Source organism: Gouania willdenowi, chromosome 6 (genome assembly GCF_900634775.1).
Source record: "Gouania willdenowi chromosome 6, fGouWil2.1, whole genome shotgun sequence".
Classification (NCBI taxonomy): Eukaryota; Metazoa; Chordata; class Actinopteri; order Blenniiformes; family Gobiesocidae; genus Gouania; species Gouania willdenowi.
Window position 1 is genome coordinate 28,725,282 of NC_041049.1, and position 23,436 is coordinate 28,748,717.

Sequence of the window (23,436 nt, forward strand, 5' to 3'; positions counted from 1 at the left end):
GTCAGCACCAGCAATCCAGTTATTTAAAAGAAATCCAACAGTAGCAGCTACTGTATGATGTGAGTGAGTAGGATGTCAGTAGGTGGAGGAGAGAAGGAATAAAAGTGCACGTGCAGATCCATTAGGAGAATCATTGTGTGTTGTTTTAGCAGTGAAACTAACCCTGTGTGTCCTTCTCTGTGTCCGTAGACCGTGTTAAGGATCGTGGTGTTGGGGATATGGGATTACATTGAGAACAAAGTCGAGGTAAGCTCCCAGGAGCCCCATTAGTCCTGACATGGAGCTTTTTCACTGCAGTGTCATTCCCTCAATGCCACAGCCACACATTGTGTGTGTGTGTGTGTGTGTGTCCAGGTGTTTGATGGAGCTGTGATCGTACTCTCTCTGGCCCCCATGGTGGCCTCCACAGTGGCCAACGGTCCCAGCAGCCCCTGGGATGCTATCGGCCTCATCATCACGCTGCGCATCTGGAGGGTGAAGAGGATCATCGATGGTGAGGCTGTGCATCACATGTCCTTCACTGCCAGGTCATAGACACGCAGAGATAGATGCTGCACTGCTCTGTGCACCATCCACTGCCATCACTTCACCAAGTGTTTTCCCTGTTAGCTGCAGTTAAAGCAGGAAATAACCAACGTTCCTCCTCCACTGCTCATTTTCTTTTCTCTCATGTGAATTGTTCTTTGATTTGAATAATGTTGCATCCCAAGTGTTTCTTCCCAAGGCTCTAAACATGCAGATAAAACACAAATCCAATGAATTGCTTTAAAATCACCCTAAACAAACACTTTAAATGTCATTAACACAGTGAAAATAAGCATCTTATTCCAGTTTTACAATAACCAGAGGGTGTACAAGGTTAAATAAGGGCTCCGTGTATTAATGTGAGAACTGACTTCAAAAGAACAAATGGTTTGTTTTTGTTGCATTTTTGTATTTATTTCTGTTATTTTGTCTATCTTACACTCATTTGTGTTTTATTTGTGTTATTCTGCGTATTTTTGTAGTCATCTTGTATGTTTTTCTCTCACTTTGTGTGTTTTTGTTGCTGTTGTGTGTGTTATTCTGCTATTTTGTTTTTTTCTTTTGTAATTTGTGTTTTTGGAGTACATTTTGTGTATTTCTGTTGTGATTTTGTGTCTTTAGTCATTTTTGTACATTTTTCTGTCATTCTGTTCATTCTTTTTGTGGTTTTGTATATTTTTTTTCTCTTGTGTTTCGTGTTTGAGTCATTTTTCTGTGTTTCTTTTGACATTTTGTGTTTTTTTGTGTGTGGTTTTGGAGTCAGTTTGTGTATTTTTGTCATAATTTTCTATTTTTAGAGACAATTTTGTCAATTTAGGTCATTTAGTATATTTTTCTGTATTTTTGTAATTATTTTGTATGTTTTTAGAGTATGTTTTGTGTATTTTTTTTGTCATTTGTTGCTATTATTTTGGGGGCCATGCTAAGTGATACAGTGGGCCTCTTGTTCCCTTGTGTTGAACTAAATATGTCTAACCACATTATTCTGTCATGTGTTATGTAGCCTCATGCTAACTTAGGCCTTTCCTAATGTTAGAAGAATATGTCACTGTAAAACTATAAGAGATCAAGTACATTCTAGATATATAGTCAAATTGTTATTTTCACAATTACTCTGCAAAGCTGCACACTTAGGGTCTATAGGAGAAAATAAAGATATAAATCAGAGGTTTACAAGAGTCAGCACTGACTATGATGAACATTCTGAGGATTTAAAATTAAATAAATCTGGACAAACTGAGAGAAGTCGATGGTTAAAACACAAATATTTGAGCAAGGCCGAGACAAAATCATGGCTAAATTAAAGAAAGAATGTTTTGCACCACGACAATACAAACAAAGTTTGGCCCTTTTCTGTTTAAACCAGTCTGTAATAAACTTCAGGTCATGAATACATCTCAGTGACAATCACTGATCACATTCTGTTGGAGTAGTAGCGCCCCCTTTTGGAGAGAGGATGTAACAGTCTATATTAATCATAAAGTCCTACTGTAACAAGAAAAAAGACAGTTTTACACAAAAAAAAAAAATTATAATTATATGAGGATAAAGTCATAATTTAATCAGAAATAACATCTGCAGTGTATCACCATCTCAGAAACTACAGATGTAGATCCACAGAGCAGTTAATGCTGTTACGAATGGTGAGACTCAGGTGCAGGTCAACAAGACACGACTCAAAATTGCATAAAATAAGTTTTAATAAACAACCAGCAAAATACAAAAGCAAACGGAAACAAAACAAATGCTATACTACACTAAAATATCCTAACAAAAAACAACTTCAATGAGCAAAAAGTAACAACTGAATAAAAAGCTTAACTGGGGTGCAGCAGAGTGTGAGGGAAAGGTTGGCAGTGGCAGGTGGATTGCTGATGGGCTGATGGAGGGTGAGTGGTGAAGCTGCGGAAGTCCTGGTGTAGGGATCCAGGGAGTTTGCAGGGGGGCAGAGGGGAATGAATGCCGGCGTTTGTCCACAGAGGGTAGAGGAGGGTTTGGAGGGCAGGGTGTGCAGAGTTCCAACTGAAGAAATAAAGATAACGGTAAGTATTGGCAACAAATATACAAACAGACTGAGTTTGGAGGTCAGACACTGACGATTCAGCTTTACAGTCCGACGAGGAACTGAAGTCCAGAGTGAAGCTTTATTCAGTGGAGAAGATCAGACCCAGGTGCACTTCATCAGCTGATTGGAAGACAATCCACCTGCCAAGCTGTCACCCACCTAGAGAGAACAGAGACTGCACTACCTGGCTTCAAAGCCAGAGGCGTGACAAATGCATTCAAAATGAGATTGTGGAGCACTTTGTAAAGTTGTATTTCACTATAGGAAATACTTCTACACCACATAATCATCAGTATCTCCACTGAGAATGTGTCTATTCCAGATGAGAAACCACACAGACTTAGAGGAAATCAACTTTATCCTGAAATCTAAAAATAAATAAATAAATCCTAATGATGGTTTTTTTGGAGGTTTTGTTTTTGTTTAGCAAAAGTACATAGAGCCATGTAAAAAAACACTTTACAATGAAAAAACCTGCACCAAAATACTGGAGTTATAAAAGATCATTTCTGACAACAATACAACATTGGAACACGTCTGTGTTTATCAAAATAAAAGTCAATTTTCAAATTTAAAAGGTTTTAAAATGGTACTTTCTTTAGAAAACAAATACTGAATGAGTGAAAAGACAATGACAGCACAGTGGAGTTGGTGGTTTGACTCCCAGGCAACATACCTGTGATGCTTATGTGAGGAGTTTGCAGGCTCTCATTGTGGTTGGGTCAAAGGTGGTCTACTCTCTACACCAAGGCTGTCAAACTCATTTTAGTTTCAAGGCCCAAAACAGAGCAGTTTAATGTGGGCTGTGTATTTTAGCTGAGAAAATGAGTCATTTCAACATTATTGTACCCTAGTTTGACCTTCTATGTATAAATGATATGTAAAGTATGTGAGACACCAACAATAATCAAACACTAAATGACACAATTTACAATAAAACAATGAACTTTCTCCATTATTTAGGGAAAATGCAAGATTTCTTAAAACTTAAAAAGTGTGAGATTAACGATGACATCATGTGATATAAGCATGGCAAACTGTGAGCCCTGTAAAGCTATAACTGAGTTAGCTGTATATATATTTACACAATGATTTATGTTTTCTCTGTCATTTTTACTCCTATTTTTTTAATTCTTTACTGCTGTCTTTTTTTTTTTCCTACGGGCCAAATTGGATTCTCCAAAGGGCCGGATTTGGCCCCTGAACCTTGTGTTTGACACATGTGGTCTACAAGTACTGACAGTGTTCAGGGTGAACCCAAACCTTAGTCTGATCCAGCTGTGCTTTTATTTATAATGAAATATCAGCTTTGCTTCCTTATTACGAGCACAGATGCTGTGGTGGATGTGGTTTTTTAACACCTTTAGATGTCACTAATATGTCCCTGGAATACATTGTGGAGGCTAAGTGTGTGTTGTATCTGGTTTTTCCAGCGTATGTGTTGGAGGTGAAGGTGGAGATGGAGCTGGAGGTTCATCAGTACGAGAAGGCCAAGGCAGTGAGGGAGGAGCAGCTGGATCGCCTCACGCGGATCTGCCAAGAACAGGCAGTATGTGCTCCTATCATCATCACCATCATCACCATCATCACAATCATCATGATCACCACCATCACCACCATCATCACCACCATCACCATCACCATCATCACCACCATCATCACCATCATCATCATCATCATCATCACCACCATCATCATCACAATCATCATGATCACCACCATCACCATCATCATCATCATCATCATCATCATCATCACCATCATCACCATCATCATCATCACCACCATCATCACCACCACCACCATCATCACATCATCATCATCATCATCCTACTACTACTACTGTGTGTGTCCAGCAGGGGGCAGTAAAGGACTGTCATCACACCCTAAACTCTTATATTTCCTGTGCCTCAGAATAAAACCCTGTTTCTATTCAGTAGTAAATGACCAGAGGTGTGAAAAAGTAGATCAGTTAAATAGTTCTCTAAGTCAGGGGTTCTCAACTGGTCTCACCCTGGGACCCACATTTTGCCACAGTCATCAATCACGACCCACTTTTTTTTCTTTTTTTTTTTTTTTTTTTAGAATTCAACAACCAAATTTAGTTTTTCAAAAATAGCTGTTGAAAACACTCATAAATGATCTTTTTTTAAACATAAATCTATATATTTTCCTGTGCAACATGAATTTCACAGCATGCCTGTCAAAAGAAAAGTTTCTTTCAGAATAAAAGACAAGTCCAACATGAGAGACATTAATGTGGCTATTTATTTATTTTTGACCAGCTGCCCGTGACCCACCCAGTACAGGTCCGCGACCCACTTTTGGTTCCCGACCCACCAGTTGAGAATTGCTGCTCTAAGTAAAAGTTATTGGTTACATTCACCCCCATGTTTATTTATGGATAATAAATCATGCCACAAAGGCACCTGTTATAAAATAAAAGGTTTGTAGAAATGTACAATTCTTTAAAAAAAATAATAAATAAATTCCTAGGTGTTATTTATTATTTGTTTTAATTCAAAATGTATAAAAATGCTCAGTCTAAAGCTACATTTATTAACTCTATTGCCTAATGTGCCATGTCAACATAATAGGTAGAAACCACAACCTGAACCATAGAAATGAGCTGTGTGTTGATCAGAAATGGCATGACTAAGAACATATAGATTATGTTCAAATAAAAAAAAATATTACAAAAAACAATTATTTACTCAGTAACTGTTGGGTGTAGAAATGTAACTAATTACTTTACTTCTTTTAAAATGTACTTAAGTACAAGTAAAATGACTGGTTTAAAAATATACTCAATAAAGTACGAGTATCCATAAAAGAAACTGATTTACAGTAACGTGAGTACTTGTAATCTATTACTTTCACCTCTGTAAGTAACTACATGTATTTGTAGTGTGATATTGTGTGTTTTTCTGGTCCCTCAGTTTGAGATCAGGCAGCTGAGGGCCCACCTGGCCCAGCAGGACCTGGACCTGGTGGCGGAGCGTGAAGCAGCCATGCAGATCCACCACTTGTGGGGCAAACAGGGCACTGGTTTCCAGGAGGTGGATGGACTGGCTGTTGGAGCCTCTGAGCATCACCGGCCGGCCAAAGGCAGAGAGGCTGGCCGTGCTGCAGGTAACCATGGCAACACCTCAGCAAAAGGAGGCTTTACTAACGTATGTGGATGGATTCAAAATAGAACTGTGCTTCTTACAGTGGGACGATACGATACCAGACAGTGGGTTCACAGTGTTGATAACATATTATAAAAAAATCATATCATTTGATTTATTTACAGGGTTAGGGGTTACTTTCAAAAAATTACAAGTTATCTGTTAAAAAATGCAATCAGTTACTTACTCTAATGATCACTATATTAAAGTAATGTTACTTTTAGTTGGTTTTTTTTGATTACTTCAATACAAAACATGCAAATAAAGACACAAGAGGATAGAATGTGTGTAACCTGCTACCTGAATGATTAAAAACAAACATAAAAAACACTGTATTAAAGGAAATGTTTTAGTTTAACACAGACTGGGAGAACCCACAGTAGTTTAAATAAATAAGGTTTATTCATTAACTAAAATTGAGCTGAATCATTGACCTAGACCACAGCCCATACCATAATGATTATTGTATTGTATATGATAATTGGTACAGTTTTGTAATATATGCAAAACAAAAAAGCACCACCTGAGAATGATATGTCAGGTATGAACAAGGTTACAGACACAACATAGTAACAATCGTCAGTTCTATTAGAAAAAAAGTGCCACTGAAGTAGATGTTTTATGTATTAACATGTTCCAAAGTTACTTATAAGTATTTTTTTCTACACATTCAAGACTTTAATTCAATGTGTGCCAAACACAATTAGTTGAAAATGATTTTCTAGATCAGGGGTCTGCAACCTTTACTCTCACCTCACCTGAGTTAAAGTCCTTCCAGAGCCAAAAAAAAACCTTTTTAATGAAGACAACATAGTGTCTAAAATTATATACAGTTAAAATGATATCGGATAATGTTATATGATATTTTTAGAAAATGTATTTGAAGGGCTACAAAAAATTACTTGAATTTGATAACACATAATGTCAGTCAACACATGCTAATTTCTTGCCACATATCAAGCGTGCATATTTAAGCTACATGTTGGCAGTTAAATGAATCTGTCCCCATACAATTAAAATGTATATTCACTTCCAGAGTATTATTTTAGTTGATTTACTTATCTTAGCAGGGATGTAAAACATAAAGTTAACCACAGTTAATGGTCTGTAGGTGTTTCAGGAGGTGCCGTGTAGAAGGTGGTTGAGTTATTGCACCGTGTAATTTATTTTTAGGTTAACAAATCGTTATATCATGATTTTATTTGGTGTCAAAATCATTAATCATTAATACCCTCTGTAAGAAAATAATTATTTATTTCAATATTTTTGAAAGCCATAGGGAGCCATTGCAAAAGAGTCAAAGAGGCTTTGTGGCACCAGAGCCACAGGTTGCAGACCCCTGTTCTAGATGAACAAATGCAGTTAACCTGCATCCTGCAGCCTTCTTTACATTTCAATAAAGCATGATTATTTTTATTTTTTTGTCTTTAAACCTACCTAAGAAGAGCTTTTAAAAGACACACACACATGTGTTGACACGTGCTCCATACACAAATAGAGAAGAAGTCATTGGATGTGCTTCAAGAGCAGTATAAAGTCATTTTATTCTATGGATATCACTAATAAACATCGAGATATATAATATATATTTTAAGGAAGAACTTTGATTTGCCCAACTTTTCTAAATTTTTTACTTTTTGATATTTTCACTTTCATTTTCTCCACCTGCTTTTCACAATAAGAGCCTACAGGGTTGAGAGGTATATAATGTGGATAGAACATCTGGAAACAGCCTCTGTTTGTTTGTCTTACTATGAAGGAAATGTGATGATTCAAAGGGAGTTGTTTTCTTGTTGTTTTTAACACTAAAGCATGAGTTAGATTTAAAGGGACACTCCAAGGCTGCTGCTGTTGTTGTCCTCAGAGTTCACGTTCATTAGTAAATGAGTCATAGATAACACACACACACACACACACACACACACACACAGCCATAACTCACAGGACATTAATGAACATGGTGATATCACTGCCTGTGATGTCAGGGCTGCTTCTTTATCACACTCATAAATCACTGTAGACTGCTGCGTTTCTGAGAGACACTTTTACATCTAAGATAAGAGCTGAAGCCCATGTCCTCATGGGACATGACAGAAGAATGCTCTGTGCAGCAAAACTTATTGAACTCCTTCATTCAGACTCATTTTACATCTACATTTTGGAAATAATGAAAATGGCTGCTAAAAAGAGAATGAAATATGTAGTGTTTGCCTGTTTTGATTTCTGCCCAGCTTTCACCACTTGTACAAGAAAAGTTTTGTTTCAAAAGAAAAGCCAGTGGAGAAGGTTGACCGATTTTTGATCAGCCCTTTGGATTAATCTGATCCGCATAGTATTACATTAATTTCATTTCCAAAAGTTAGTGCACCTTCTATTGCTTAACATGATGAGAGAATAACTTTGTAAAAGACAGTCACATTTTTATATTATAAACAGGTTCTAAAAAAGAGATGTGCATCATCTACAAAAAGGCCATTTTCTGTTTTCATTTTGTATTTTTGGAGGAATTTTTCTGTATAAATCCTATCATTCATTATGCTTTTATTTTGTGTATTTTGGAGATATGTTTGTTGTCTTTATTTTGTGTTTTTGTCATTGTGCATATCTTTCTCTCATTTTGTATGTCTTTGGGGTCATTTTGTGCATTACTTTAGAGACTGAGTGCCACACGTGGCCCATGTCTGCTCTATTAGACATGTGAATATTTAAAAAAAATACAAACGTTTATTTAAATGTGTTTCATGTAATGAGCGATGGATGATTTCCTCTTCCTTTCTTTCTCAGTTCATCACGGTGAGGATGACATGAATAACTACATCAGTCAGTACTACAGTGAGCCCAGCAGTGGTGAGCATCACCGTTTCCTGCTTTAAGTCCTGCTGTCCTCCACCTCCAACATTGTGTTGTTTTTTTTTTTTTAGATCTAGGAATCCCAGACCCAGCACGTGTCATTACCACAGCAGCCATAGACGTGCACCTTCCCAACAACCCCAGCCAGCTTCCCTCCACCTTGGTGAGTGTGGACGCATTTCCATCTAGTCGGCTGCAGCGCACCAGCAGCTGGGTGAGCGAGGCCTCCACCACCACCCTGTCCCGCAGCCACACTCTGGGCTCATCCATGGACTGCAGCTCCACGGTGAGAGAGGCCTCCACCTCTACAGACTACAGCGACCAGCGCTGCTACCCCCCACCGTACAGCAGCCCTCTAGCTGTGGGCACTCCGCCCAAAGGCAGTCCCAGCGCCGTGGTACAGGAGCTGCTGTCCTCCCTCTCTGAGGACTCATGTCTCACACAGAAGGGCTTGGATCCAGTCAACCTTAAACCACCGAGCCCCACAGGCTCCTCTAAAACCAGCCCTGAGCTGGAGCACAGGATTAACATCTATAACAAAAGGAACCAGGAGAGCCGGCTCAATTCAAAGGCCGTCATTCATTTTCAGGGCAACGAGCAACTTCTGGATGAGAAGTGCAGGAGGATGGCAGCAGTAGATACGCACGTCAACCGCCTGTCAGAGACATAGGACGCAAAAACCAGGACCCGTTGCCTAAAATGCAAAAATCAAATCTAGATCTACAGTCTGTGACCTGGAGAGGCTCAGACTGAGACGATGAATGTCCCACAGCAGCACAAAGAGAGCAGCAATGGTCTGGAAAAGCAAAGGAAACCAGCAGCTTCAGTTAAGCCCGGATCCTTCAGACACAGAGAGATGACACCAGTGGTTACCAGTGGCTCTAACATTCATCGCTGACTGTTGCAGGGTCCTTCAGCTCTGTTCTTTCTAATCTTTGTCTTTTTGCATTTGTGTCAGTCTTTTTTATCTTAATCTTGTGAGTGGAAAGAATAAAAACACTTTGACTGTTGGATGATTTCTATGACCAAACCCCATCTGAGACTTTACCCCTAACCCTTTTGCAAAAAGCAGCAAAAGCCACTGGTGTGGCAGATTAACCTGCACACCACACGTTTCCCATCATTCAGGTCAAAGTGAACATTTGTATTAATGAGCAGTGACTGTAAATACTTTGGAATGGGTTTGGTATGCAAATGATCACAGCATGAAGCTTTACGTGTTGTCTACTATCAGCCTGGATGATAGAGATGAAAGACTGCAGGACAAACAATAAAAAGGAGAAATGGCAAAGATGAAGTAGCTGTTATTTTATTACATTATGTTTCCAGAGCTCCTCCCATTAGTTCAGGTTTCAGCACCAAGTTATATCTGCAGAATCCAGCTTTCAAATACTTCACTGGACTCAATAATTAAATACAAATGACTACAAATGTACGACCATGAGCAAAATAACATGCATTCTGCTGAAGGCAAGTACTACTCATCTGTCCAACATGTGTACAGTATTGATAAAAACTAAAAATTCTTTCTCAGCTATAATAATTTCTGATGTCACTCAAACCGAAGGTGTCAAATTAAGGTGGTGATGTGTTGTCATGCTCTGATTGGCTCCTACTCCAGGCAGATGTTGTTCTTTTCCTCATTTGTTCAGAGCGTCAGTCATCTCAGGGACAGCCTGGAGACAAAACAGAGGGCAAACTCAGCGAGTAATCACTGCTACTGTACAATAACACACACACACACACACACACACACACACGCACAAAGTAAACACACAAAATGACAAAATAAAGGAGAAAAAAAGTAAAATGACAACAAATACAAACAAAATTAGAAGAATACACAAATAAATATATCGGACAACAAAAACACACAAAATGAGAGAATGCTAAACAATAGCAAGAACACAAAAAACTAAAATACACAAACAACACTATTGGAAAGCAAATACACACAAGATGAGAATATCCTAAACAACACCAACACACAAACAACTATACAAAAATGACAGTTTGGTAAATGCTGACATACAGTAAATGTTAAAACGTGGCCCTCAGATCACATACATCACACAATCACAGTTTTATGGCCCTGCTCTAATATACGTTACTGCTATGGAGGGACTTTCAAGTTGACTTAAATCCAAACAAACCTGCCAAGCATGAACTAATCTATTTCTCTTCTCTATGTGTAGACTGTCCTTATCCTTACATTTCAGAGTATTTTCAGTGTTTGTGTTTATAAATCAGGACCAACATGGGGCTGATTTAAGGAACAAAAAGTCACTGTAAAGTAGATACAGACACGTACACAATCCAAAGGCATGCATGTGCTACATGTAATGCTGTGTGATATAACGATATATATCATAGTGAGATATAAAAACACCTACCGTATGATAAACCCCTCCATCATTTATATCGCTAATTTAATGTGTGTGGTCTTGGTCCCACTCTGTTGCTTAAATTAGATGAAGCAGGTTAATCTACTCGCAGCAACGCTGCTACTGTGCAGTAGCATGTTTACGTCACTGAGAGATACAAGGTTACATTACTGTTAGAGGAGCAAGCTGGTCCCGGTCCACGCGACTAAAGGAGGTCCGCCTTATGCAGCCACCATTAGCTACTGAAGCCGACGCCCACGGTCAACCACTGAGATGGGCCAGACCGTGCTCGGACATCAGCGTTAAGTGTTTAGTTTAGCGCGACAAAGATGCAGAAAATGGATATTGTGGTATGCCGAGGTAAAACGCTGCTTTTTTTGGACAGATTGGGTCCCCGGAGCGACTGGAATCATCAGTCACAGTTTGGTTACAAACTGTGTGAATACAGCCAATGTGACTCTTTCAAGCAAAATGGCTGCAAACATGTCCCACAAATGTGTTAATTTATCTCCTGCTGCTCTAGAAAGATTTTTAAATAATTTAACCTTAAATATCTAACTTATATGTTAAGCAATGCAACACTATATATATATATATATATATATATAGTTACACTAACCTTGAAAAGATCAGCTACTAGGCCATAGTCTGCCACCTGGAAGATAGGAGCCTCTGGGTCCTTGTTGATGGCAACAATAGTCTGAGGAAAAAAACTTGAAAAATCATTATTTGGTATTTAAATGACTGAATAATGATTGAACTATGAAATATGGATAAGTTAAAGAAAACAGATGAGTATTGATGCAGAAAGACAAACGTGCTGTTACCTTGCTGTCTTTCATTCCAGCCAGGTGCTGGATGGCCCCTGAGATACCAACAGCAATGTACAACTCCTGTGAACATGAACACAGTGTTAGACGTTAAACCTCAGCCTCAGAACCACGGCTCACATTGCATCTAAAGATGATTTCCCTAATGATCCGATCATATAGAAGTCGGTGGAGTGTCTAAATAAAATGGCTTCAAACGGCAAAGAAGTTTATGCTGCGTTTCCAATGGCGCTATCGGCTCTACTCTCCTTTTTCCCGTTTCCACTGGGAAAAGTACCTCCTCTGTGGTGCCTGGTGCTGCCTTTTTTAGTACCTCCTTTGTTGAAGTTCCAAAAAAAAGTCCTAGCGTACGCTAAAACCAGGAAGTTCATATGCTAAATACACAAAAAATCTTTATGACTTGTAAACGAGGGCGCACGCTCGTTTCACCCGTTTCTGTTTTTAAAAGACAATCAATTCCAAAGTTGTCGCACAAGAGGAAACACCGTACTTCACCCATACGATGCCCATAAAAGGTCAGGTGAACGCCACTAATGAATATTCATTAACACAAATTTCACAGTGGACCGAGGGGGAAAACGAGCAAATAAAACACATTTCACTCAATGCGAGGTGGAGGTATTAATTGCTGAGGAGGACACACACAGGAGAGCATTGGCCTCTGTAGATCCTCTCCCTCCAGAGTCTCCCACGCACCTCGTCCTCCAGCAGTGCCTGATAAGCCACTGTGTGTCTTTATGCATTGTGAGTGTGTTCCTTTTTATAACAGCTACAGGTGTTGCACCCAAATGATTAGCATTTTTTCGCAATGATTGTGATTTTAATTACAATTATTATTATTAAGGTAAAACTGTATTTGTAGGCACATGCACGTCACTCACTCCCTGGGGCGTCAGTATCATTTTTTTCCCTTTCGTTTTTGCAAAAATATCCTTCATATATGACGTGTTGTGAAATGTACAATGTTTGATTCATTCACACAAATGTATCTATTTCACAGAGCTCTCTCTAATTTCATCCTTCTCCTGTTGGGGCGGAGTTTTACATTTTGTCATGATTTAGTGCGTACGGCAGGGTCACAGCTGCCTTGGAGATGCGCACATGATCTCGCCAAGTTTGTTTTTATAAGTTCCAAACGTTGCTTATAAGTGGCGTACGCCTACTTTTGTACGTACGCCGCATTTATAAATGAGGCCCCTGGTTTGAAAACGTGACGTAGGCACAAAGCAGACACTGATTGGGTCTGAGAATCATCAAAGCATAGCGTCATAAACTTACGCACAGAGAGTAGGCATTGGCCACCATTGATTTTTGTTGGTGATCTTGTGAGGACGGCAGGAAAAAAGTGCAATCCGTGAAGTCAGGTTGGTGCTCAATGGAAACGGTCCGGAAAAACAGTATCGATCCCGAAAACGAGGAGCGCAGAGCGGTGTAGAGGTGATACCGCCAATGGAAATGATATTTATATTGGTCTGTCTTATATCAGCAAAAAATAAATAAATTAGAAAACAGTATCAGACTATATCGGCCTGCATCTAAAATATATATATATGAGTAATATACATTGTTTTGATTGGTTTTCAAGTGATATTACTGAAAAAGAGAACAATAGTCAGCAACAGTAGGTATGATGAAAAACTGACCCTTTAATTAGAAATGCAGGAGTGGAGTGTGGAATGGACTGGTTGTATCGCAGTGCTTATATCAGAGATGTTAGACGCAGGATGATATAACCCCCTTTTGCTTTTATATACAGTATATATATATATATATATATATATATATATATATAGGGACGATATCAATATCAGACCAAGACACCAGACACTAAACGACATGTATAATTATAATAGTGTAGAAAGGGTTTACTGTATACATCACAGTCACTAACAGATAAACAGCGTTCGTCACATCTTAAGATGGCGGTCATCACCGTGTTATACAAAATAATCGGTGAAAACTACTGCCCTATACGTGAACATACATTTTAAATCATAACACATTTAGATAAGTCAAAATGACCAAAGTCAACATTTTTATAATATATAAAAATTATTATTCACAGTCCAAGCTCTAAGCAGCTCAGTGCATCTGATGAATAGTTTAGGCACCTAAACATGTAATCCTGAATGTTATGTGAGACCTAATGTGAAGATAATCACAGCTGTAAAAGCCTGCCTGAGCCTCAGAATGGCACCTTATCTCTTTTTGAAGAAATGCAGTCACCATAAATCTACTAAGAAACCTTTCTTAAAGATGCAGAGAGAATACAGCCACATTTAAAAATCTACTTTGATCAGGACCGGCCCACGTCCACCGTTTGATGCAGAGATAGGCAGCTTTTATTACATTGAGGGCCACAAACATGTGATTGTCCACGGCGAGGGCCACAGAATAGAAATCATAAAAATAATACTAAACAAAATTACAGGAAAGGGGGGGGTGGAGTAATTTTGTGTATTTTGTTATCATTTATTTGTTTTTATTATAATTTTTTGTTTCATTTTGTATGTGTTTGTTGTTGTTTGGTATATTTTTTGTTGCTATATTTTGTGTGTATTTGCTCTGGGGGCAGCTCAAAATTAGACAGAAGGTTGCATGTGCTCAGTTGTCCATGTCTGGTCTGAAATAAGCCCTAAAACCAGGAAGCACATACCGGTGCTACGATCTTGCCAGTCTGTCCAACCTGCATGTCATTTGGGACGTACCCAGCATCCACTGCAGCTCTGGAAGCACCGACTGGAAAACAAACCAATTCATCAAGCAGCACAAACTGGGAAAAAGAACCAATGATGTCATTGTTTTCTTTGCATACCTGCAGCATTCATCTTGTCAGCAAGGTCATAAAGCAGCTTGAAATTATCTCCACTTTTCAGACCCCTTCCTGAAAAAAAAACATAACCACGTCTATTAAATGAAAAAGGCCATAAAAAATACTTTCAAACACCACTAGAATCTAACCTACGTATGGAAAATCTTTCCCCAAACAAACACATAAAGGGAGTTTATTTTTTCAAACTCAGCCCTGCTCTAGCCGTGTGAACAAGCCATCGTACCTCCAGACACCACGACCTTGGCACTGGTCAGCTCTGGACGATCGCTCTTTGTCAGACTTTGTTCCAACCACTCAGAGATACCAGTGGGAGCGGAGGGAGCCACTGGGAACACAGGAGCAGAGCAATGTGTAAAATAGAAGCCCACAAAGAACAAAAAGATGTTGTAGTATTATATTAGATCAGACACAATCACAAGTTCCGTGTCTCTGTTCTGAGGGTCACATCATCAACATTCATGTCAGCAGAAGATATAGTCAGTAGGGATGTCCCGATACAACTTTTTCATTTCCAATATGATACCGATATTGCAGCCCTGCGTGTCGACTGACACCAATATTGATCCAATATCAGCATGAATCATACGCACTTTTATTACTTTTTTCCTTTTTTTCTTTAATAAAAAAATAATAATTACTATATTTTGTAGTGTGGAATGTTAGAAAAGGTTTTATCTAGTGATGTTACTGAAACAGAGAACAATAATCAGCAACAGAAACTGACCCATTTATTATTAACCAATTGGTTACATACTTTTTAACCTTCAACATAATATCTACAGTATTCTATAATTGAATAAAATAAATAAAAAAAGGTATGGGGAAAAAAAAATCGGAAATTCCAATCCGATATTCCTTTTCAAGCTAATATCGGACCAATATCCGATATAAATATTGGATCGGGACACCCCTAATAATCATCAACATGTCCTGCAAGATTGGTTGTCATTAAAACTCACAACCACACTTTGTCCCTGGAGGGGTTAATAATGACCTGAGCATTAACACAGGAAAGAAAAAATAGTGTGTGTGTTTTTGTTGTTGCTTAGGCGTCCTTCTGTTTATATTCTCTCTATTTTGTGTGTTTTTGGAGTCATTTTGTGCATTTGTGTTATGGTTTCATTTAATTTCCTGTTATTCTGTAGTCTTGTTTGTTTATGGAGTACTTTTTGTCCATTTTTCATTTTCGATGAAGTCTTGTGAAACTTTGTCAATTTTATGTATTTTCAATACATTTGGACCTACTGTATGAATATTAATGGAGATAGAAATGTATTACAAGCCTTTAAAGTGTGAATGATCATTATATAAAGATCATCATACCATGATCAGGATCACTAATCCAGATAACTGCCAAAATCTGGCAAAGAGGATATTTGGTGCTTGGCGAAAGCTTCTGTTAGTTTTATTGTCCATTTTTGTTTGTATATATTAATGTCCCCCACCGAGTCATTTTGGGTTACCTTGGGGGCCGCCCAAAATTAGACCCTTTGTGGCACTTGTATCAGAATATGGATGATAGAAAACACATGCATAGAAATAGTACAAAAACTTTTCTCATGAATTCAGTGATTATTTCTGTACAGTTGTATGTAATAACGCCTGGTCGAGGCCAACACTATATTCTTTATTGTAAAAAGACAGATGAAGTGATATGTTTGCATACCTTCCTCTGACGTAGCACTTCCTCCCTCCACTGGAGCCGCTTCAAATGACGTCCCTCTGACAGTGAAGATTTTGATGGACTCGTTGCATTTCACTGTGCTGAGAGCATTTCCTGTGCACAACATGAGACATACATGACAGATATGAAACACGTCACACTGATTTGAATGGAAAAAACACTTGAAACTCTTAATTTTGTTAAAAACGGCAACCAAAAAACGCTGAACAACAACAGCCAGACCGATTAATCAGTGTTGGTGATTACTGATAATCAGGCTGATTTTAGCTATCACCAATTAATCGACATCGGTCAATAGCCCGGCTAATCAATACATCAGGCCATTATATATAACTGTCTCTCTCTCCACTTTTGAATCAGCAGTATTGATTACAAAATGACAACACTTATAGACGTCACAACTGTAATTTCAGGGCTACTGAATGCACCGCTGTATTGGCTACATTGCAATAATTTAGCAATGTTCCAAGAAAAGTCCACACAAAGGCTGCATCGTCACATAGGCTGCACTCCATTGGCTGATGAGGAAGCCCTTCAGGTGACTCAGCCAATCAGAACAGGCAGGTAGGCGGGACTGTACTCCTGTTGGCTTTAATAGAGATTTCAATGTTTGAACTGAAAAGTCTCCATCTCCACATGAAGTCTCCTCCTCACTGCCCCATGTCTGCATATCAGTCCATTTACAGATTTTTACTATGGTCACTTTTTACTAGAACCAGACTGATACACTGGTTCCTCCGATCTTCTTCTCTTGAACTACCGTGGAGTGATCACGCTGAGTACAGACTCAGTTTATTGTTTCCTTCTATTAGAAACTGGCTGACTTTTACTTTATCCACACTGTTTTACATTCTCTCTCTCTCTCTCTGACAACTTTAAAGTTGCATCCCATGCATTTCTCCGTGTCTTCACCATGATGAGGGTGTGTGCATGACAAAATGACTGATCAGAATGATTCATTTAATGTTAACAGTTTCATTAATAGCAATTTCATTCCTCTAATGTGACGGAGCTCAATTTTTTGGCGTCGTGAAGCTTGTAAAACCAGAAAAAAATCCAGAAATTAGCCACGTCATTGTTTAAGCCGCAGGGTTCAAAGCGTGGGAAAAAAGTAGCGACTTATAGTGAGTAGTTGATTGTTTACAGTTATAGAGTATTCTTTAATTATCCCGCAGTAAGTAAATGTTGCCTTTTATAATTTATCCATGTTTACTGTTTGACAATTGAGCAACTTTATTTATGAATCTGTATTTACATTGTAAATGTAAAAATACAGCTTCCCCATGTTTACCTTTTCTTATTTATCAGTGGCGTTACAGTCCTTAAGTTGACAGTGTTACTAATTAGAGTTCCTTATTTTAATCTAGTAGTGCTTGTCATTCAGCAGATGCTTTTGTCCAAAGCTACGTACAAAACGAGCAGTTAGGGTTCAGGGACTTGCTCAACATCACACAGTGATGACCCAGGTTGGATTCCAACCATTGACCCTACAAACCCACTTCCTTAGCAGTTACACCCCCACCGCCCACCTGTCTTGAATCATATTCTGGCTATTAAAATAATTGTTCATGTGTTCATGTACAGTCTATATCCTATGGATGTCAATGTTCTTATTTCATATATGAACCGATACATCTAGATATCAGATTTTTAAAAACCAAATATTGTTATCGGCCCTATTATTCTTTTATCGGTCGTCATAAATAACTTTGGTGTTTTGAGGATCACTGAAGATTTGTGAAGCACCGAAACTTTGGACACCAAAAGATGATGTTGTGATGATGCGAGCTAACACCGCTACCAGCTCCAAATAATCCAAATTACGCATTAGAAGCATAACTCAGGCTTCACCAAGATCTATTCAGATCCTCTGCACTTCATTCCGACTGTACTTGATCTACATTATATAGATCATTATTGGAATGTGGTGGAATAAAGCAGCACGCACAGAGTGTGATTTCACTGATAAAGCAGAGAAGCTGCTCTTCATGAAGAACTTTGTGTTTTTAATAAAGAACATATTTAATTTGACTCTCAGTCAGTTATAGGCCTGTAAATTATTATTTAATGTACATGAGTGGATTCAAGTTCAACATTTGATTTTGTATTTTATGTTATATTGTGCATTATTTAATGTTGAATTAATTATTATCTGAAGCATTAATATTAATGTATGCAATTGCAATAACTTCATTTTTGTGATGTTAGTACACAGTCATAGACAGAAATGCAATGCTACTAATAATTGGCTAAATAATTTATTTCGGTGTTTTTGGTCCTCAACCTTGGTTTCCTCATTTTCAGTTTCGACCAAAAATGTTAATTTTGGTGCATCTCTACCAAAACTGGTTACCTGCATATATGGTCCTGACAAATGTATCTGGAGATTTGATTTCAATAATATCTGAGATTGGAGCAACGTCCAGTTTGGCTGCCACCCTGGGAAGCAGGTTCTGTTAAAGAGGAAAAGAGTACCGTTGATGTAGGATTTCATTCTGAATGTAGAAACAATGGAGTGTACACAGTGTCTACTGTTTACTACGTTAACCTACCTTTCCAAACGCAGACGCCCCAGCACAAATGTGAGTGAAGTTGAATTGTTTTTGTGTTTCCAGGATAAGTGGTGTCAACTCCTCTGAAAACAAATGAATAGAAAGTTACCATAGTGCTGTGACACACACAGCAGTGCAGGAATGTGAACGTATGGAATGAGGTAGTTCTCTGTTCTATGGATTAGGACTGAGTACCTGGTAGGGAACCTTTGTACGAGTCATGTTGAGCCACCAGAACCTTGTTCACTCCTTGGACTTTGCTGATTTGCTCAGCAACCTTTGACACAAAATAAAACCTTTAGAAGATCTCACTTTTCTATGACATCAGTGCACTCTAGTGTTGGAAAACCACACTATCCAAGACCAAGACTTGTCTGAGACCAGAATGCACCGAGATCAAGACAATGGCAAGATCGAGTCAAGACAAAGACCACAAAAATCTATTTTAAAAACCATGACAAGGTTAAACACAGTATCTCTCTTTCATTTGAGTTTTCTTCTAAATACGTCTGACAAACAAAAACAAAGCCACGGATAAGTCCAGAATTATTTTAAATATTTGAAAATAAGAACTTTATTAGTAAGCTCAAGGAGGCCTAAAGTAAGTGTTCAGAGATATTTCAGACAATAAATCAGATGGACTGATGTCTGAGTTTTTACCATGTGTCTGACACATAAGGCATGGAAAAGATTTCCAAGGAGGGAGAAGAATCAGTGAGCTAACGCTAAATGCTTGAAGTCAAATTACAAAATCGATGAATCAGGAACCGTTCCACCCGTTTCTCCTTATTATCACATTAATGCAGTTGAAAAATCGGAGCTGATAGGTTTCCACTTTAGTCTATGTGTTCATTTCCACCGGGTCTGGTAGTCCAGCAGAGATACGCAGGACTTCTATTCCTGGTGGAGCACAGAGCAAATACAGCGAAACAGGAAGTTAAGCACATACTAAACATTAAAACACCTGGTTACTTTTCAAAATAAAACACTTCAGATCATATTATCTCTTCTCTGTTGGCTGTAGCTAAAAAAATGCGGCTAGGACAACAACAACAAAGGGTAAACTTTATATTTTAATACTTTAAAACATTTAACAAACAAAAACGTTGTGAAACTAAATAATTGAATACATAAATTTATGTCTGAAAAGTGTTAATGTGTTTTCCTGTCACCCCTATATCATTATTTATCTATCTTTATTATTTTTACGTTTCCTCTCCTTTCTCTATCTTTTAATTTTTTTTCTAATTGTATATGTCATTCAATCTATTTCCCTGGCTCTATTTGTGAATACTGCTGCACTTCATTATTGTATACTGTATGTCATTGTAAATCACTACAAATTTTTTTTTTATAACACTTCCTTTAACTGTGTTCTCGCGCGATTATGTAAATATCGCGATAACTCCTCGGTCTGGTGACATCAACCGGACTGCACCGTGGCACACTCAAAACGCAACCGGTGGGAATTGCCAGATGGCGGACAGCAGAGCAAAACCGGATCGGAGCCGTGGCGCAGCAGGGACGTATCAAGTGGAAACCCCCAATCAGTTCTTCCAGTCCAACATAAGACCAAGTAAAAATGCTCGAGTCCGAGGCAAGACCAAGACCTTCAAAATGTGGTCTCGAGACCAAGACCAATCCACACTAGTGTACACATATCTAACATTTTCATTGACTCACTAAAAAATAGCCCATCAAAGACAATATATTCGAGAAATAATGAAGCGCTCTCTAAGATTGACTGACCTGTGCACAGTTAGTCCCTGCAACCAGACAGGACACCTCTCCTCCCAGCTTACTAGCAGCAGTGATGGCATTCAGAGTGATTGGGGTCAACTTGTCATTGTTGTGTTCGGCTACAACCAGCGTGCTTTGAAACCGCTGGAGCAGACCGCTCTGTGGAAAAATAAAAAGCGTCGCACTTAATAAAACCACCATCAATGTAGACACAAATAACTTGATGCAGATTCAAAAATAACAACATTTGCAATAATTAAAACCTGGCTAAAAAACCATGTTTTTATATACAGTATTTGCCTTAAAGATGTCTTAGTTTTTTTCATTTTAGCTAATAGCTTTAATACAATTTTATTTATGACAGAGCCACCCTACCCTATGGAAAAACACCTGTCATATCATATACCGTGAAACTGTTTTTATTATTATTTATTTACTTTTTTAAATAACGTGATATAAGTTTTCCGGTCATACCATTGACCCTTATGCATGTACAGGTGTGGACTAGCCATCTGGCATACAGGGCATCGTACCTGAGGGCCGGTCTGGGCCGCTATGTGGTTTTTTTTTTTTGTTTTGTTTTTGACGATTGAGTGGAGGCAGACCTGGTAAGTGGCCAAAAATGGTCCAAAAGTGTCAAAAATGTGGTAAGAGTGAAAATTGGCAAAAAAAGCAGTCCAGAGTGGCCAAAAATGGGAAAATAAAGAGGAACCAGGTGGTATGTAATGACAAAGGGTAGCTTAAATGGGCAAAATGTGGCAAACTATAGTGAAAAAAAGGCTAAAATGTGGAACAAAAAGAGGCTAAATTTAAGGGAAAGGGGAACAATTAGTATTAGTTATTGTAGATGTTTTTTGGTACTTTTTTCAGACAATAAGTGTAAGAGTAGATGTTGCTCTTTTACCTTTTATTAATTATTGGGCAAAAGTACACTTATCATAGGATAAAATGTGGTCCAAAAAATTAAAGAAAAGACAAAAATTGGATTAAAGTGTGAAAAAAAACTTGCAAAAATGGCCAAAAAATAGGGGGGGGGGGGGGGGGGGGGGGGGGGGGGGGGGAGGTAATTAAATGTAAACGGTAACTAAAGTCTAAAAATAAAATTTGAAAAAGGGCAAAAACGAGATAAAGGAAAGGGTAAAATGGTTAAAAGTTTCCTCCTTTTAAAGTTTTGTGGGGAAGAATAATTAAAATTGTTAACATAAAAAGCCACATGTTGAGAATCACTGACCTAATGTCCTCTGATAAAGGAAAAGCCAAGTACATCATGTAACACTGACGTGGGGGTCAAACAACACAGTTCAGCTAATATATAATGGCTTCTTCTGGATGTGACAGACAGGATCAGGACAGTTAGCAAAGGATACCAAGATAAAGTGACCATCGTTAAACCCAGCAACACACCTTAGAACTTTGTAGAATAAGTCATTATAACACATTTATGTGTTTCTAGGGCTGCACTATAACCTGTCAATGACAGTTTCGTAACTATGGTTTCATAATCAGCAGCAGAGCAGGCTACCTGTGCTAACAGGCTACCTGTGCTAACAGCCAAACACACTCAGTGTTCAACTATAAAACCATTGAACAATGCAATATCAGAATAATATCGGTTTAAGTTAACCAGCTCTGCCACACACTAACATTAAAGCGAGTATAGTGGTTTGAGAACCTAGCATTACCTGTAGCAAGACCTAGCTTTAAGCTAACAAGATAAACAGCTACTGGAAAGTAGCAAAAAAAAAAAAAAAACCGGATCGAGTTGAGACTGAAACAGTGCGAATATAAACTGTGAGTGTGTGTAAACAGACTCTCACCAGTTGTTTCAGGCTGGTTTTGTTTAAAGCTCTGTTCATCTCGGCTCCTGAGCTGCTGCTGCTGCTGCTGCTGCAAAAAGAACAGTGACAAAGTCAAACTGACAAACGACTTCTCGCGAGATTTGGTGAACACTGTCAGGGTTTGGAGTCAATTACATTTTTCAGTTACAATTACGTTTTCAATTACTCATGTTTAGTTACATTTCAATCACGATTACAGTGACCAGCATTTTTTCCAATTACAATATTTTTTTTATTCTCAGAAAGTCAATTACAATTACGTTCTCAATTACTAAGGTTCAGCTACAATTAATCACAATTACTGAGCCTGAAAAAAATAACCTAATAAAATAGCTTTCTGTAATCATCTCTTATAACGGGTCCTAAATCAGCTGTAAAATACACTAATAACTAATATTTATCATCTAATTTCTTTCCTAATTTTTATTGGTTACCTTGTTGCTTCCTAATCAATGAAAATATAGGTTCAGTGTGGGCGTCTGAGCCTTTTAAGTGTCAGTTTAAATTAATATTTCATTAAGCTTGATACAAAACATATTTTAGTAATTGTTAACTAAATAAGTGTAGAACTGTACATAGAACTGTAACATGATTGCCCAGTTTTCAGTTTTGCATTAAATTATAATTTACATTTTTTTTATTTATTTATTTTATTTTCATGGCATACCTGCTTTTCTAAAGGCACGTTTCTTACTTTATTTGTTTTTTTATTTGTTTTTAATTTTCTAACTTTTACATGTGTTTAGTTGTCTTTGTCTTTTACTGAAATATTTTAAATCTTTTAAACCTTTTAAAAGCTTTTTATGGACAGACTTAAACTACTGTATAAGCACTTATTGTTGTGAATCAGGGACCTGTGCATGATTAAATGTCACAGCATTAATGTTACTATGTGTCCATGTTTAATAAATAAATAAATAAATAAAGTTCTGACTAGGGCTGGGAGATATGGACCCAAACCCTTA

The 23,436-nt window shown here is 38.0% G+C and overlaps 2 protein-coding genes across 2 annotated transcripts in view; one reads left to right on the top strand and one right to left on the bottom strand.

Annotated features, from left to right (window-relative positions):
- tmem266 (transmembrane protein 266) overlaps positions 1–9,869 on the top strand; it is a 36,672-nt gene extending 26,803 nt beyond the window's left edge. The window contains exons 6-11 of the mRNA XM_028449627.1: positions 190–246; positions 355–493; positions 4,024–4,139; positions 5,530–5,722; positions 8,545–8,607; positions 8,682–9,869. Of these exons, the coding sequence (XP_028305428.1) occupies positions 190–246; positions 355–493; positions 4,024–4,139; positions 5,530–5,722; positions 8,545–8,607; positions 8,682–9,280 (1,167 nt within the window). The 3' untranslated portion in view covers positions 9,281–9,869. The remainder of the gene's footprint in view (positions 1–189; positions 247–354; positions 494–4,023; positions 4,140–5,529; positions 5,723–8,544; positions 8,608–8,681) is intronic.
- A 29-nt stretch (positions 9,870–9,898) lies between these two features.
- etfa (electron transfer flavoprotein subunit alpha) lies at positions 9,899–22,581 on the bottom strand. The gene is made up of 12 exons (XM_028449628.1): positions 22,451–22,581; positions 20,643–20,792; positions 19,089–19,170; positions 18,894–18,976; positions 18,695–18,794; positions 16,324–16,434; positions 14,881–14,982; positions 14,640–14,708; positions 14,481–14,563; positions 11,822–11,887; positions 11,614–11,694; positions 9,899–10,286 (listed from the first exon to the last, which is right to left on the bottom strand). The coding sequence occupies exons 1-12, from the start codon at positions 22,487–22,489 to the stop codon at positions 10,251–10,253; spliced, it is 1,002 nt and encodes a 333-aa protein (XP_028305429.1). The 5' UTR covers positions 22,490–22,581; the 3' UTR covers positions 9,899–10,250.
- Between the last annotated feature and the right edge of the window lie 855 nt (positions 22,582–23,436).